This window comes from Thamnophis sirtalis, unplaced genomic scaffold (assembly GCF_051295495.1).
Source record: "Thamnophis sirtalis isolate CommonGarterSnake01/CBP01778 unplaced genomic scaffold, rThaSir2_p1.2 scaffold_14, whole genome shotgun sequence".
Taxonomy (NCBI): Eukaryota; Metazoa; Chordata; class Lepidosauria; order Squamata; family Natricidae; genus Thamnophis; species Thamnophis sirtalis.
Genome location: NW_028261394.1, coordinates 36,618,227 through 36,634,297, shown reverse-complemented (window position 1 = coordinate 36,634,297; position 16,071 = coordinate 36,618,227). Strand labels below are relative to the sequence as shown.

The 16,071-nt window shown below is 47.3% G+C and overlaps 1 protein-coding gene across 1 annotated transcript in view; it reads left to right on the top strand.

Annotated features, from left to right (window-relative positions):
• Positions 1–16,071, top strand: part of EDC4 (enhancer of mRNA decapping 4) — a 48,236-nt gene extending 32,165 nt beyond the window's left edge. The window contains exons 20-29 of the mRNA XM_087729414.1: positions 196–348; positions 2,335–2,371; positions 3,458–3,638; positions 5,174–5,329; positions 5,983–6,098; positions 7,195–7,360; positions 9,602–9,788; positions 12,525–12,744; positions 14,302–14,465; positions 15,157–16,071. Coding sequence (XP_087585540.1) covers positions 196–348; positions 2,335–2,371; positions 3,458–3,638; positions 5,174–5,329; positions 5,983–6,098; positions 7,195–7,360; positions 9,602–9,788; positions 12,525–12,744; positions 14,302–14,465; positions 15,157–15,349 — 1,573 coding nt within the window. The 3' untranslated portion in view covers positions 15,350–16,071. The remainder of the gene's footprint in view (positions 1–195; positions 349–2,334; positions 2,372–3,457; positions 3,639–5,173; positions 5,330–5,982; positions 6,099–7,194; positions 7,361–9,601; positions 9,789–12,524; positions 12,745–14,301; positions 14,466–15,156) is intronic.

Genomic DNA, 16,071 nt, shown 5'->3' with positions numbered 1-16,071 from the left:
TGTCTTCTTGGTGAAGAATGGGGTGTCCTATTAAGGACAACTGATCCATCGGATGGCAAAATAATAGCCTAAATTCGCCCTTTGACGCATGCCGCTTTGTTCCATGGCTGAGCTAAAGTTGATCCGAGACCTCTATCAGGCTACCCTTGGCTGGGACGTCTGACAAATGGCCTTCCCATTCTCTTTCCTCTGCAGTGATCACGATGATGAAGTTGTGAGCTTGGCTACCACTTCTGGCGGGTTCACAACCAAAGTGACGGCCCAGCGGCTGCCAGTGAAGGACTGGAAGGCCAAAGTTTCTCCTCGGGCCTCTCCGAAGCTGAAGAGGAAGGGGAAGAAAGATGACAGGTGGGTGTGTTTATGTGGGTGGAGACAGCGGCATTCCATATAGCAGCCAATCAGAGGGAAAGGCGGAGAGATAGACATAGATTGATGGTGGTTGATAGACAGACAGACAGACATGATGGGCATGGGTAGACAGACAGACCATTTCCATGAGCTTTTAGCCTCACATGTCTATGGAGAGTCTCAGTCCTCCGGGTCATGATTGTCACAAAGGTGCTTTTTCAAGAGGCAACTGGACTTTCTGCGTTTTTTCTTTGAAGACATTTCAATTCCTATCCAAGAAGCTTCTTCAGCTCTGACTGGATGGTGGGGAATGGAAGGATTTAGACTCCTTGCAGACAGCTGGCCATTTGCATCCTTTTGGAGGGTCCTTGAAGCACCTGGAGGTTTATCTGTGTTCTCAGAGTTACCTGAGTGGTACAAATGGTTCTTGCAGTCTGCAATTTTTTCCTCTGGAAATCATTTCCTCCTCCCACACCATTCAAAGTTTGCTGTTCATCCCAAATTGTATAGCTAAAAGCCTGCAGAGATTCTCAGTCATCCAGGACATGGTTGTCCCCAAGGTGCTTTTTTCATGAGGCAACTGGACTTGTTTTTTTCCCTTGGAAGACGTTTTGCTTGTCATCCAAGAAGCTTCTTCAGCTCTGCCTGAATGGTGGGGAATGAAAGGATCCTAGTAGACAGCTGGTCTTTTGCATCCTTTTAGAGAGTCATTGAGGCCATTTGGAGGTTTCTCTGTGTCCTCAGGGTCACCTGAGTGGTGCAAATGGGTGTGGAGCCTTCTTGGAAACGGCTGAAAGGATTCTGTGTGGTGGTGCTGTGTTTCCTGCAGGATGTTTTCTGCCCTGTGTCCCTTCACTGTGGAACACAACGCAGGCTCTTTGGGATGAGTCTCACAATTGTAAGATCTATACCCTCTTTCACCAGAGGTGTCGCCATACACTGCCTTGCTTACAGAGTGCACAACAGCCAAAAGGTGGCATTGCCAACCACAAAGTTTTCTGTCGGAATCCCTAGTTCTCCCATGAGCTTAGAACATTAAAACAGGAATGACGTATATTGTATACTAGGAAACCTTTCAGATACTAGCCAGGTTCTTATCTATTTGTCTAACCATCTATCTATCAATCAATCTCCAATGTGATATCAATTCCACCCTTATAGTTCAATCTAGTTTAAAACATCAATTTTGCCGCTTTATACTAAGAGTCGTACTGCCATACCTCTGGGGAGGCAGCACATTTTTTCCTCTGGAAATCATTCCTCCTCCCACACCATTCAAAGTTTGGTGTTCATCACAAGGCGCTAGTCGTCACTTATAAAGCCCTTCATGGTATTGGACCTGGGTACTTGAGAGACCGCCTGCTGCCAATTACCTCCACCAGACCGATTAGATCCCACAGATTAGGCCTCCTCCGAATTCCATCTGCCGGCCAGTGTCGACTGGTGACTACCCGGAGGAGAGCCTTCTCTGTGGCTGCTCCGACCCTCTGGAACGAACTCTCCGTGAAGATTTGAACCCTCACCACCCTCCAGGCCTTCCGCATAGCCCTTAAAACCTGGCTGTTCCGACAGGCCTGGGGCTAAAGAATCGTTGCCCCCGTATGATTGTTGCGCTTTTAAATTATGTATTGTTTTGTGTTGTTGTCAAATTGTCTGTATCCCCCTTCCCTTGTTTGAGTTGTGAGCCGCCCTGAGTCCCCTTGGGGAAAAGGGCGGCATACAAATGAAATAAACAAACAACAAAATAAACAAACATTGGAAGCCACAGCTATCCTTGTTAAGTTAGGAATTTATCCTTGGCCTTTTTACTTAGGTGCTTCCTTTTATTGTTGCTGTCAATCTGGTGTTGAGAAAACAGGTCCTTGATTCGGTTATTGGGAGTAAGAAATTATCACAAGAGGGTTGTTTTCCATTGAGGGAAGAGCCATCTAAATTGACGTTGTGATCACGACAGTGCATCCTTTAACATCTTCTCTTCGGTTTTAGGGATGCGCCACCATCACCAAGGTCCTTCGATCAGCAGGTTGGTGCAAACTTTTTAAAATTTATTTTGCAGTTTCTCTTTCCCCCAATAAGGAGTGCCTTTCTGTTCCTATCCCCTCCTCCAAAATTGCAGAGGTTTAGAATTGTGGGATGAAATTAAATCATGCAATAATGTCAGTTGTTAAGGCTCTGTCCCTAGATATTGATCATTTGCATCAATGATCATGTTTGTCTTAAGAATTTAAAACTTTATAGTTATAGTTAAGAGCTGTGGAGGCACAGTGGTTAGAGTACAGTACTACAGGCCACTACTGCCGGCTGCCAGGAGTTTGGCAGTTCATATCTCATCAGCTTAACGTTGACTCAGCCTTCCATCTTTCCCAAGTGGGTAAAATGTGGAGCCAGATTGTTGGGGGCAATAGGCTGCCTCTGTAAACCATTTTAGAGCGGGCTGTAAAGCACTGTGAAGCGGTATATAAGTCTTAAGTGCTATTATTATTGGTTAAAAGTTGATCTGCTGATCTGATTGCTTCTATCAAGAGAAAGTAAGGCTGTAGGAATAATTGTCTCTCAATCCAGCCTAAGTTAAGCCTAGCCACGCTGATGTATTTAAAAGTGGTACAATAAATTAATTTTGAAATCTGTATCAAGGAGGCAAATTAGAACATGGACATTCCATGTAGTTCTTCTGAACTCAAGGCCTTAATTGAAATAAATGCTTCATCCCGAACCTTCCTTTGTTTGCAACATTTATGAATATTTTTCTGCCTTTCTCCCAAATGACTTGTCCACCAATTCATTCCCTACCTGAGGGACAATGGGGTTTCCTCTGAATAAAGCAGCAAGATCCACTGAAAATAGCAACAGCGCTTAGACTTATATACCACTTCACAGCGCTTTACAGCCCTCTCTAAGCGGTTTACATAGCCCATTGCCCCCAACAATCTGGGTCCTCATTTTGCCCACCTCGGAAGGAGGGAAGGCTGAGTCAACCCTGAGCTGATCAGGAATCGAACTGCTGGCAGTCGGCATAATTAGCCTGCAATATGGCATTCTAACTACTGCGCCACCGCAGCTCATCAAAATCACAGCAGGCTGATGTTTCTCTTGTGCCTTCTCCTTCCAGAGTGCTCCTGAATACCAGGAGGAGCTGATGTCTCTGCTCAGGACCCAGCAAAGGGAGATTGCTGAACTGAGACAAAATCAGATGGATCTGATGCAAAGGCTGGCAGATCACCTGGATGCTGTCCAGAGCTCTCTTATGGGTCACATCGAGCGGGTGATCGACTCCCAGCAGGAGCAGGAGCGTATCCTCTCAGAAAGGGCTAACCAGAGTTTGTCCCATTCCCAACCTTGGATTTGGTGATCGCAGTAGTGGCACACTGTGTTCTTGTGGAGTGTCATGTTTCTACACACACACACGAATGTACGTGGGCTGGAAGGAGGAGGAGGAGGAGGGTCCATTTGCTTGACATAGTTAGTGGGTGTTGTTGTTTTTTCTACTTGCTGTATTTATATCTCAGAATCAGATATTAAAGGCATTACAGAGTTGTAAAAAGACTCAGTGGCTAAGACGCTGAGCTTGTCAATCAGAAAGGTCAGCAGTTCAGCGGTTTGAATCCCTAGTGCCGCATAACGGAGTGAGCTCCCGCTACTTGTCCCAGCTTCTGCCATCCCAGCCGTTCGAAAGCACATAAAAAATGCAAGTATAAAAATAGGGACCATCTTTGGTGGGAAGGTAACAGCGTTCTGTGTACCTTCGACATTTAGTCATGCCGGCCACATGACCACAGAAAGGTCTTTGGACAGCACTGGCTCTTCGACTTTGAAACTGAGATGAGCACCGCCCCCTAGAGTCAGGAACGACTAGCACATGTGTACAGGAGAACCTTAACCTTTATAAAAAGAAAATAGTGTTCTCTAAGCAGCTTGACAAATTGAGAAAGCAGCAAAGGTTAAAATGTCTATCTGAAGTGAATTTTAATTCATGGATTTTTTAAATTTTTTTTTAGATCAAATAAGAATAGGAGAAACAGTATGAAGAATGCCCTCTTTAGCTAAGTCCGGTTAGCAAGGAAGCTTGCGCTATTTCTTTGCAGGAAGTGGTCTCCTGCTGCATCCAACAGCTAGTCCCTCCAATTCTTTATGCTGGGGAACATCATCTTTTGGTTTCAGTTCCCCCCCCCCCTCCCAGTGGTGGGTTTCAAAAATTGTTGGAACCTACTCTGTGGGTGTGGCCTCCTTTGTGGGAGTGGCTTGCTGCCCATGTGACCGGATATGAAATTATGAATTAGTACTTAGGTCGGTCCAAGTAGCTATTCAGAAACTCTGGCATTGAAGCATGCAAGTCTTAAAGCTGTCAAGTTACAAGATTCTTGCCAGTGGTGGGTTTCAAAATTTTTTGGATCCTCTTCTGTAGGTGTGGCCTGCTTTCCGGGTCCATTGGTGGAACCTCTTCTAATCGGTTCGGTAGATTTGATGAACCAGTTCTACCGAATAGGTGCGAACTGGTAGGAACCCACCTCTGGGTATATCTGGAGTCTTGCCATTGAGACTAATCGAGAGCCGTTGTGGCCCAGTGGTTAGAATGTAGCACTGCAGGCTAATTTGATCCAGTTCGATCCTGACCTGCTTAAGGTTGACGCAGCCTTCCATCCTTCCGAGGTCAGTAAAACGAGGACCCAGATTGTTGGGGGCAATAGGCTGACTGTAAACCGCTTAGAGAGGGCTATAGAGCATTATGAAGCGGTATATGTCTTAAGTGCTTCAGCTAGTGCTATCTTTGGGATATCTAGTCTGTGCACCCCTTTTCTTTTCCATGTTCCTTAACTCATTGTTTCAGAGCGGAGGCTGGACCAGGCTCTGGCCGAAGGACAGCAGCGCAGTGGGCAGCTGCAAGAGCACCTGTCCCAGCAGCTCTCCCAGTCCCTCTCTACGGCTGCCTGCAATCGGCTGGAGAGGACCATCCGCGAGGAGATGAAAAAGACAGTTCCCCCGTGTAAGTTCTTGCACAGGGGATGATGAGTTGCTTGCAAAGCACCCTGCAGGGAGAACAAGTTGAAATGGAAGTCCTGTCACCCTTAGGCTAATTTCTCTCAAGGCTCTGGATGCAGAGTTAGACGCTCCGGGAAAAAAGATGGAGGCTAGTTGGAGGGCATGATCTTGATTCCAGGGACTTCCCATGAGAAGCATTTCTCATTCTCCTTGATAGCACCCATTAGCCCTTCCTTCCTCCCCCCCTCTCCCTTCTTTCCTTCCTTTCTCTTTCTCTCTCTCCCTTCCTTTCTCTTTTTCTCTCCCTTCTTTTCTCTTTCTCTACCTCTCTTCCCCTTCCTCTTTATCTCTCTCCCTTCCTTCCTTTCTCTCTCCTTCTCTTTCTCTCTCTTTCTTTCTTTCTCTCTGTCCCTTCCTTCCTTCCTTCCTTCCCTCCAAGAGAAAAAGAACATGAATGCTTACAGTTCATAGCTGTGATGGACAACAGATATTGTTAAACTGCAGTGAATTGTAGCTAATCAGAAAAAGATGAAGGATGTAGGAAAGTGCTGTCCAATATCTGGACTTCCCCCCTTTTTCAGAGAGGGTTCATTGCCAGCCTTTCCTATCTGGCTATTCCCAAAATAAAGGATCCGCTCTCCTCTTTTTGTTTACCAGGTGTATCTAAGAGCTTGGATCCCATCACTGGACAGCTGAGTAACACTATTGCAAATAAGCTAACAGCCATCGAAGGAACTCTGAAGGAGAACATTGCCAAACTGGTGAAATCAAAGGTGAGGAGCTTCCAAGAACAATTTTCTCTCCCAATTCTCTATGCGATGACTGACACCCGTTTTGGAGCACATATGAGCACATTCTGTGCTGGCTCTTCTGTTCAGGCGTCGCACCTACTCAGCCTAAAGCTACAGGTAGTCCTCGACTTACGACCACAATTGGGACGAGAATTTCCATTGCTAAGCAAAGCAGGTCCTAAATGAGTTGCACCAAATTTTGCGACCATTGCAGTTGTTAAGTGAATGGCACGATGGTTAAGCCAATCCCACTTTCCTTGTTGACTGGTCAGAAGCCATCTGAGAAAGTTACAGAGAATGAGCCCCAGTGGCGCAGTGGTTAGAGTGCAGTACTGAAGGCGGCTTCTGCTGACTGCCAACTGCCTGCAATTTGGCAGTTCGAATCTCACCAGGCTCAAGGTTGACTCAGCCTTCCATCCTTCTGAGGTCGGTAAAATGAGGACCCAGATTGTTGGGGTTAAGAGGCTGATTGTGTAAACTGCTTAGAGAGGGCTGTAAAGCACTGTAAAGTGGTATATAAGTCTATCTGCTGCTACTATAGCTACAGATGGCAATCACATGACCCCAGGATGACACGACCATTGTAAGTACCTGCTGATTGCCCAGCACCCATATTTTGATCATGTATCTCTAGGGATGCCGCCCCGGTCATCATTCACTTATTTTCATGCCGTCGTCATGTCAGACAAGTGCTAAATAAATGGTTGTAAGTCAAGAGCCGAGGTGGCGCAGTGGTTAAATGCAGCACTGCAGGCTACTTCAGCTGACTGCAGTTCGGCTGTTCAAATCTCACCGGCTCAGGGTTGACTCAGCCTTCCATCCTTCCGAGGTGGGTAAATGAGGACCCGGATTGTTGTTGGGGGCAATATGCTGACTCTGTAAACTGCTTAGAGAGGGCTGAAAGCCCTATGAAGCGGTATATAAGTCTTATTGCTATTGTTAGCATAAACAGCCTTCAGACAGCAGCAGGGTTAGTGCTTCAGCCAAAAAGAGTAGGGGGGGGCACTTCTTTAGTAACTTCTGTGACATGGAGATCATTTTGCTAATCCTGGAGGATTTCTGCCTCGTTGCTTTCCAGAACCTTACCGACACCATCGCTCGGGCAGCCACCGATACCTTACAGGTGCCCATGCAGACAGCATTTCGAGAGGCCTTTCAAAGTATAGTTCTACCTGCTTTTGAGAAGAGCTGCCAGTCTATGTTCCAGCAGATCAACGACACCTTCAAGCAAGGCACGCAAGAATGTATGTCGTTTTTCATTGCCCTTCTGTTTCCCAACTGTGTGCTCCCAACCCGGGAAATAAGAGCAACGGTTTATCAAAGCAGGTGAAACGAATGTCAGTTGAACGGCTTTTGGGGTGACAGGATGTGATCTGACAGTGGAACTTCTGCATTGGGAGGCTGTATGTCCACGGATGGGATTGAAAAATGCTAGCAACCAATTCTCTGCCTGGTTGCTGGGTGGGCATGGCCTAATCGGCCATGGTGGGGGGAGCGTTTTTGCCCTCCCCAGGCTCCAGAGGCGTTTCCCGAGTCTCCAGGAAGGTGAAAACGACCTCCCCCGGGCTCCCGAGGCCGAAAACAGGATGTCTGGTACTTCTGGTGGGCCAGTTTTTTGCTCTCCCCAAGGCTCCGGAGGCCCTCTGGAGGCCCTCTCAGAGAATCTGTGCGGGCCCTGTACTTATCTGGCCGTGTGGAAACTCCTGGGAGGGTGGGCAGGGCCAGCCAGTCCTGGCAACAACTGGTTCAGCAAACCGGATGCAAAATTAACTTCCGGTTTGCCCGAGCCGGTGCGAAACGGCTGGATCCCACCCGCTGCATATGTCTCTCAGTTAATTCTGATGATGGAAGTATCCAACTGGCCATTATTGAAGACCTTCCCATGATGGGTTCCACAAGGATGGAAATTCTCTTCTTCCATTTGGAATAATTTCCATGAGATTCTTTAGAAAGCTTCACAGGGTTTTTTGGGTTGTTCTTCGGGTTGGCTTTAAACATCACAGTTAATCTTGTTGAGCTAGACTCAAAAGCCATGAATTGTTCTTGAACAGGTTTCCAGTGAGATTTTGAATACCGGTTTTTTTCAGTGTATAAGATGCACCGGAGTATAAGACGCAGCAAGGTTTTGAAGAGGAATTTTTTTAAAAAAAAGTTTTTGCACTCTGCAAACCTCCCCAAAACACAAAAACGGGCCTGTTTTTTTTTTCAAAAAAAGGGCATGAATAGCCCTTAGGAGGCTTGTAGAGTGTTCCTGGGGGGTGGCAGTGAGGGGATGGGGAGAACAAGCAAAAAACGGCCTGTTTTTCGCAAAAATGAGCACGTTTTTGGTTTAAAAAAAAGGGGGGGGCATGGATAGCCCTTAGGAAGCTTTCAGAGTGCTGCTGGGGGCTGGGGGGGGCACAAAATGGCCCGTTTGTCACTCATTTCTGCCCTCCCCAGTCCCCAGGAGCACTATGGGAGCTTCCTAGAGGCTCTGCATGGCTATTTTGGTGAAGGGGGCAGAGTTTCAGGAAGCACAAAAATGCTGTATTCAGTGTATAACACACACCCAGATTTTCAGCCTGTTTTTTGAGGGGGGAAAGGTGCGTCTTATACTCTGAAAAATACGGTAGGTTCCACTGCTCGGTTTCTCTAGACTGATCCTGATCTCAGACTTTTCAGGTGAAACCTTCATCCAAAGGAGATTGCCAGTACTTTGGCCAATGTCTCCAGAACTCTCTTGATTCCACTTTTTCTGGTGTGAACAGAAAATCCACAGCAGAGATCCAGGCAAGACATTTGGTGAGGTTCATGTCAATTCATGAATTTCCGAGGCCTTCAGATAGAGCTTGAAAAACAGCGCTATGGTTGGGTGAGGCTGGAGACATAAGACGCATTACAAGTAGCCCGCAACTTACAACCGTATTGATGCTTCTTAGTTGTAAGTCAGGGGTGTCAAACTCACTTTCATTGAAGGACGCATCAGGGTTGTGTTTGACCTTGAGGGCTGGGTGGGCGTGGCCATCTCGACTAGTGTCAGGGGCGCCTGTGATGGGCCAAGCGCTCTGCCGGCAAAAACGGAGCTCGAGGGGCTGCGACAGCCGCCTGCAACCCCTCCAGTAGAAACGGGGCTCGGGAGGGCCACATGAGGATTCGGATTCAGCCCACGGGCCTTGAGTTTGCCACCCCTGTTGTAAGTCCTTGGGGTTGTAACACCACGTGATCAGACTCAGTTTTACCGTGATTTTTACGACCATCATTATAAAAGTGGCAGGGGTCGTCAAGGGAACCACATGGTCATAAGTCCAAATCCACTTCTGAGAACGGGTTGCAAGTTTACTTTCCAAGGCGGTTGTAAACTTCGAATGGTTGAAAAGCAACCGGTTGTAATCGAAGGATACCAGGGATTGTAAGCCAAGACGATGAGAAACAGCGCTGGGAAATGAGGGGCATGAAAAAATTGGCTTCAGTCTCCCCAGTGGACATTGATGAATCCTCTTCCATAGATATTCTGCAGTTGGAAGCTCAGTTGAAGACGAAGAAGGCGCGAGAACAAGAAGCCCGTGACTCCCTCGTGGGTCAACTCCGGCAGATGGTCAACTCCTTCCAAAGTGCAACTGACCAAATGACATCCGCCGTTACAGCCAGTGTGCATTCTGAGATCCAGCATCAGCTTCACGTCATTGTGGGCAAGTGAGTGTCTGGGAACCTAGGGGGGGCGCCCCCTGCAGGAGGAGTTGATTATCACCTACTGTGGCAGTGGCATGGTGCTCTTCCACAAAGTCAGACTAAGGGTCGTGAGTCCCTTTGGTAAACCATAGACAAGATTCAGTGTGCAACAGCCACCCAAAAAGCCAACACGGTTCTAGGCTGCATAAACAGAGGGATAGAATCAAGATCACGTCAAGTGTTAATACCACTTTATAAGGCCTGGGTAAGGCCACACTTGGAATACTGCATCCAGTTTTGGTCGCCACGATGTAAACAAGATGTGGAGACTCTAGAGCAGGAGTCCCTAAACTTGGCAACTTTAAGACTTGTGGACTTCAACTCCCAGAATTCTCCAGCCAGCTCTGAGAGTTGACATCCAGAAGTCTTAAAGTTGCCAAGTTTGAAGAGCTCTGCTCTAGAAAGAGTGCAGGGAAGAGCAACAAAGATGATTAGGGGACTGGAGACTAAAACACGTGCAGAACGGTTACAGGAACTGGGTATGTCTAGTTTGATGAAAAGAAGGACTAGGGGAGACATGATAGCAGTGTTCCAATATCTCAAGGGCTGCCACAAAGAAGTCAAGCTATTCTCCAAAGCACCTGAAGGCAGGACAAATGACAGCGTTCCAAAAATCACCCAGAATTAAATCAGAATTCAAGGCATAGCTTTCATCAAAGTTCCAATTTAGTAAGAGAGACATGTTGGTACATCTGTGGGAAACCCGAATCTGAAAGCTTCCTGGGTTTTCCACCCAGTTGAAAGTTCATGATATTTCCCCACACCCACAAGTCCATCCCATGGTCCAATCTTCCGCTGCCACGCTGGCATTTCCACCCATCTAGTTCCGGTCAGGTGCAGAGACAAAGGATGACCTTGATTTCTAGAAATTTTATTTTTTTATTTTTTATTTTGAAAACACACACACATACTCCTTATTCCCCACTAATGAAACAGCATAGTAAAGAAAGAGAGGGAGAGTGGCAGGCCAAAGATCCTAAAAGGAAACAGGCCTGACAACAAGAAGCAATGGGTGCAAACTAATCAAGGACAGAAGCAACTTAGGAGAAATTTCCTGACAGTTAGGACAATGAATCAGTGGAACAACTTGTCTCCAGAAGTTGTGGATGCTCCAACACTGGACGTTTTTAAGAAGGTGTTGGATAACAACTGACTCAATTAGAGCCTTCGTATGTAAATTATGAGAATTCTGTCTTTTCTGTCCTGATACGTTTGAGGGTTACCATTCCTTCACATTAGCCAGGTTTCTCAGCACTGGAAGCTTCCCTCCATCTAGACCAGGGGTAGTCAACCTTTTTATACCTACCGCCCACTTTTGTATCTCTGTTAGTAGTAAAATCTTCTAACCGCCCACCGGTTCCACAGTAATGGTGATTTATAAAGTAGAGAAGTAACTTTATAACATTTATAAAGCAGAGTTACAGCAAACCCCTACCGCCCACCATGAAAGCTGGAACGCCCACTAGTGGGCAGTAGGGACCAGGTTGACTACCACTGATCTAGACATTGAACCTTTCCCTCATCTGGCCAAAAGTTTTTGTGCTCAGAGCAGGGAGGAGCATGTGTGAAAAACAATGACCTGTGATCCTTTTTTAAAAAAAGAAAAAAATCTCCCTAGAATTTCAGAGACTGTCCCTTAGACCTGTTCAGGCCCTGTAAAGGAGAAAGGGCCACTTTTTGTGAAACCCGGTGCTTTTTCTTTTTTTAATTTCAGTCTGATACATTTAAGGAGCTCCAGGTTGGGAAAGCCTTCAATGAAATTGATAGTATGAAGCCATTTGCTAAGAAGGTGGGCCGTAAAGAGAAGGTTTGGATGGATTAGAGCCAGTTATTTTGTTTTTCTACATCGTGTTAGATAGCAATAGCACTTAGACTTATATACCACTTTAGAATAGAGCAGAGCAGAATAGAATTCTTTATTGGCCAAGTGTGATTGGACACACAAGGAATTTGTCTTGGTGCATAAGCTCTGAGTGTACATAAAAAGACAAGATACATTGGTCCAGAATCATAAGGTACAACACTTAATGATAGTGGTAAGGTACAAATAAGCAATCGGGAAACAATATCAATATAAATCGTAAGGGTACAAGCAACAAAGTTACAGACATAAGTGGGAGGAGATGGGTGATAGGAACGATGAGAAGATTAATAGTAAATAGTTTGATAGTGGTGAGGGATTTATTTGTTTAGCAGAGTGATGGCGTTCGGAGGAAAAACTGTCCTTGTGTCTAGTTGTTCTGGTTTGCAATGCCCTTTGGGTCCATTTTGAAGGTAGGAGTTGAAACAGTTTATGTCCAGGATGTGAGGGCTCTCTAGATATTTTCACAGCTCTCTTTTTGACTCATGTAGTATACAAGTCCTCAATGGAAGGCAGGTTGGTTCACAGCCCTTTCTAAGTGGTTTACAGAGCCAACATGTTGCCTCCAACAATTTTGGGATTTCATTTGACCCACCTCGGAAGGATGGAAGACTGAGTCAACTTTGAGTCTGGTGAGTTTTAATCTGCCAAATTGCAGGCAGCCGCCAGGCAGCAGAAGTAGCCTAACCACTCTAATCACTGTGCCACCGTGACTCATACCCAAGAAGAAGCGTTGAGTGCTAAAAAAACCGTGTTTTGTCCCGTGTGTTCTGCACCTCTTGTCCTATAGCATCTTTGAGACCTCTTTTCTTCTCTTCCCCCCCCCCCCTCTTGCCCAGCATGCAAGAGTCCATCTTGACTCAGGTGCAGCGAGTCATCAAGGGGGAAGTGAGCACGGCCATGAAGGAGCAGCAGGCTGCTGTCACCTCCAGCATCATGCAGGCCATGCGCTCGGCTGCAGGCACGCCCATCCCTGCCACCCACCTAGACTTCCAGTCCCAGCAGGCTCACATGCTGCAGCTTTTGCAGCAGGGACACCTGAACCAAGCCTTCCAACAGGTATGCATCCTTCTTGACTCGAAGGCCAGGTAGGCTCTCCAACTACCCACAGAAGGGTCTTCCTGCAGGGCCTTCCGGGGACCAGTTGCCGGGCTTACTATAGAAAAAGCCATTGGGTTTTTTCAAAAGCAAGAAAGTGGGTTGCATCTCCTGGTGTCCTTTCAGGAGCCTCTCTCCAAGGCAGGAATATGGAACTTCAGGGCCACTGAACTGCAGCTCCCAGCATCCCTCAATAAAGGTTCCAGCTAGGGGTGGGGGTTTAGCAACATCTGGAAGATTACATGTGGCCTGTTCCAGCTGTAAGGTTGCAGGTGTTTGTATGCTATCGAGTTTGTGTGTGTTTGGCTGTGTGCGTGCGGGTACAAATACAGTACCCACACATCAGGGGTGAAATCATCTTGCCTTCGCTACCAGTTTGCAAATGTTAGCGCAAACATGCGCTCATTTGCACGGGCCACCTTTGCGCATGCACAGGACCTACTGCGCATGCGAAGAGCATCAAAAACAGGACGTGGTGACGTCCAGGCGGGTGGGCAGGGCCTGCTACCGAGTGAGCATACAAAGGTACTGTATTTTTCGGAGCATAAGATGCACCAAGATTTTGAAGAGGCAAATTAAAAAAAAAACTTTTTGTACTCTGCAGACCTCCCCAAAAATGGCCCATTTTTCGCAAAACTGTGCCCATTTTTTGTCCCCAAAAAGGGCATGCATAGCCTTTAGGAGGCTTATAGAATGCTTCTGGGGGCTGGGGGGAGGCAAAAACTAGCAAAAAACAGTTTCACTCATTTCTGTTCTCCCCAGCCCCCTGGAGCACTCTGGAAGCTTCCTAAAGGCTATGCACGGCTATTTTGGTGAAGGGGGCGGGGTTTCAGGAGGCCAAAAATACTGTATTTGGTGTATAAGACGCACCCAGATTTTCAGCCTCTTTTTTGAGGGAAAAAGGTGCATCTACTCCAAAAAATACAATAAATAGAACAGGGGGGGTGATCCACTGTGCCACATGATTTATATTAGCTAGAAAGCAGGAAATCTGCAGATTCCAGCTAATATAAATCATGTATCACAGCTGATCATCGGAAATACCAGTTCAACCAAACCAGTAGCATTTTTTTTTACTACTGGTTCAAGCGAACCGATCCAAACCGGCAGCATTTCACCCCTGCCACACCTACAGAATAATGTATAATTCATTGTATAAGCATGAATGTTTTAGTATCCGATATATCCATCTATGTGAAGGTGCCACATTGGGGCAACAGACTCCTTTTGCATTCGGGGGTCAGTCAAAACAGTTTGATAACTCTTTAGCATTCTTTTGTCTTCTCATGGCTGGAACATCTGGGTGTTTTAAGAATTCCATCTTGGTCATGCTGTTTGGGATAGGAATGCCACCAGCCCTTTGAGAGCAGAAATGTGAGCTTTCAAATCATGGAGCGTGGGTGGAATTGCAATTCGGGGAAATGATCACCCGAGAGCTTCCTTTCTTTTCCTGTTTTATATCGGAAATGTCCCCAGCATTCCTCTGGATCTCCTGTATGCCTCTTTTCACCCTTGCAGGCGCTCACTGCGGCTGATTTGAATCTGGTCCTCTATGTCTGTGAGACAGTTGATCCTCAGCAAGTGTTTGGACAGGACCCTTGTCCTCTGTCTCAGCCAGTCCTTCTGTCTCTCATTCAGCAGCTCTCTTCAGATTTAGGCTCCCGGACAGAGCTCAAACTCAAGTGAGTAAAATTTGGAGATGTGTACAGAAAGGTATATAGGGACACAGTGGCTCAGTGACTAAGATGCTGAGCTTGTCAATCAGAAAGGTCGGCAGCTTGGCAGTTCAAATCTCTAGCACGGTATAGTGGAGTGAGCTCCCATTACTTGTCCCAGCTTCTGCCAACCTAGCAATTCGAAAGCATGTAAAAATGCAAGTAGAAAAATAGGAACCACCTTTGGTGGGAAGGTAATAGCGTTCCGTGTGCCTTCGGCGTTTAGTCATGCCGGCCAGATGACCACGGAGACGTCTTCGGACAGCACTGGCTCTTCGGCTTTGAAACGAAGATGAGCACAACCCCCAAATGTCGAGAACGGCTAGCACATATGTGTGAGGGGAACCTTTACCTTTACAGAAATCTATACCCCCATGATGGCGAACCTATAGCACGCCTGCCTCAGGTGGCTCACGGGGCCATATCTGCCGGTACGCAAGCTGTCAGCACATGCGTAAAGCGTCAAAAACGGGATGTGATGACATCCGGGTGGGTGGGCGGAGCCTCCCACCGCTAGCATTTCGCCCAAACCAGATAGAACCGGCTGCATTTCACCACTGATCTCAGGCTTTCCTTGACCATATTGTAGCCAGAAATGACCTGGTTAATCTGGGCTGTCTTCTCTCCTTCCACCCCTCACCCCTCCCACTCTTCGCAGCTACCTGGAGGAGGCGGTGATGCACCTCGACCACAGCGACCCCATCACCCGTGACCACATGGGTTCTGTGATGAACCAGGTGCGCCAGAAACTCTTCCAGTTCCTGCAGGTGGAGCCTCACAACAACTTGAGCAAGCCCGCCCGGCGCCTGATGATCATGCTGCAAGGCCTGGTCACACACAACATGGCCTGACCACTCTCGCTTCACGGCGCCCGTCCAGAGCTCACCAAGCAAGGGCGGCTGCTTTTTTTACTTTTTTCCCTTTGGCCCTTCTCCTCTTCCTCCTCCTCCCAGAGCTCTTTGCTGACAAAAACGTCTCCGCGCCAAGCCGGACAGGATACATCCTAGCCCGGGCCAGTTAGTCCCCCTACAGTTCAAAAATACCGTACACTTCCTTTCCTCGCAAGTCTCTTTTTGCACTTGTGCGAGCAGAAGCGCGAAGCCCGCCTTCCTCCCGTTTCAGAGCTCAGAGGCACCCCCCCTTCACAAGCCTTCGGAGAGCGGGACGTGGGGAGAGGGGGGGGGGGTCTCCTGGGATTTTGCAGGAGTCCGTGCCTGGCAGGGAAAGATAGAAGGGTGGGCGGGGCCGTAGAACCACGGCAGCCGTAGTGAAAGATGCCAAACCGACGCCCCCCTCCCTCCTGTGCTGTGGGTGGGGGAGATTGTGAAGGCCCCCTTCCCCTTCTGGGGCACCGGGGGGGGGGCGGCATTGTTACTCAGTGTGGTGGAGCATGTTTACGGATCAGACAGTTCCTTTTTAGTCGGAGGGGAGGTTGTGTTCACACCACATCATTTTTTTTTTCTTTCCGTTTTTATCTAGAATCTTAACTCTTTCATTTTTGAATAATGTTTAAAGATGAGTTCAATAAATGACTTTTTGGAGGAAAAAAAGAAATAAAGCTCTTTCTTCTCAC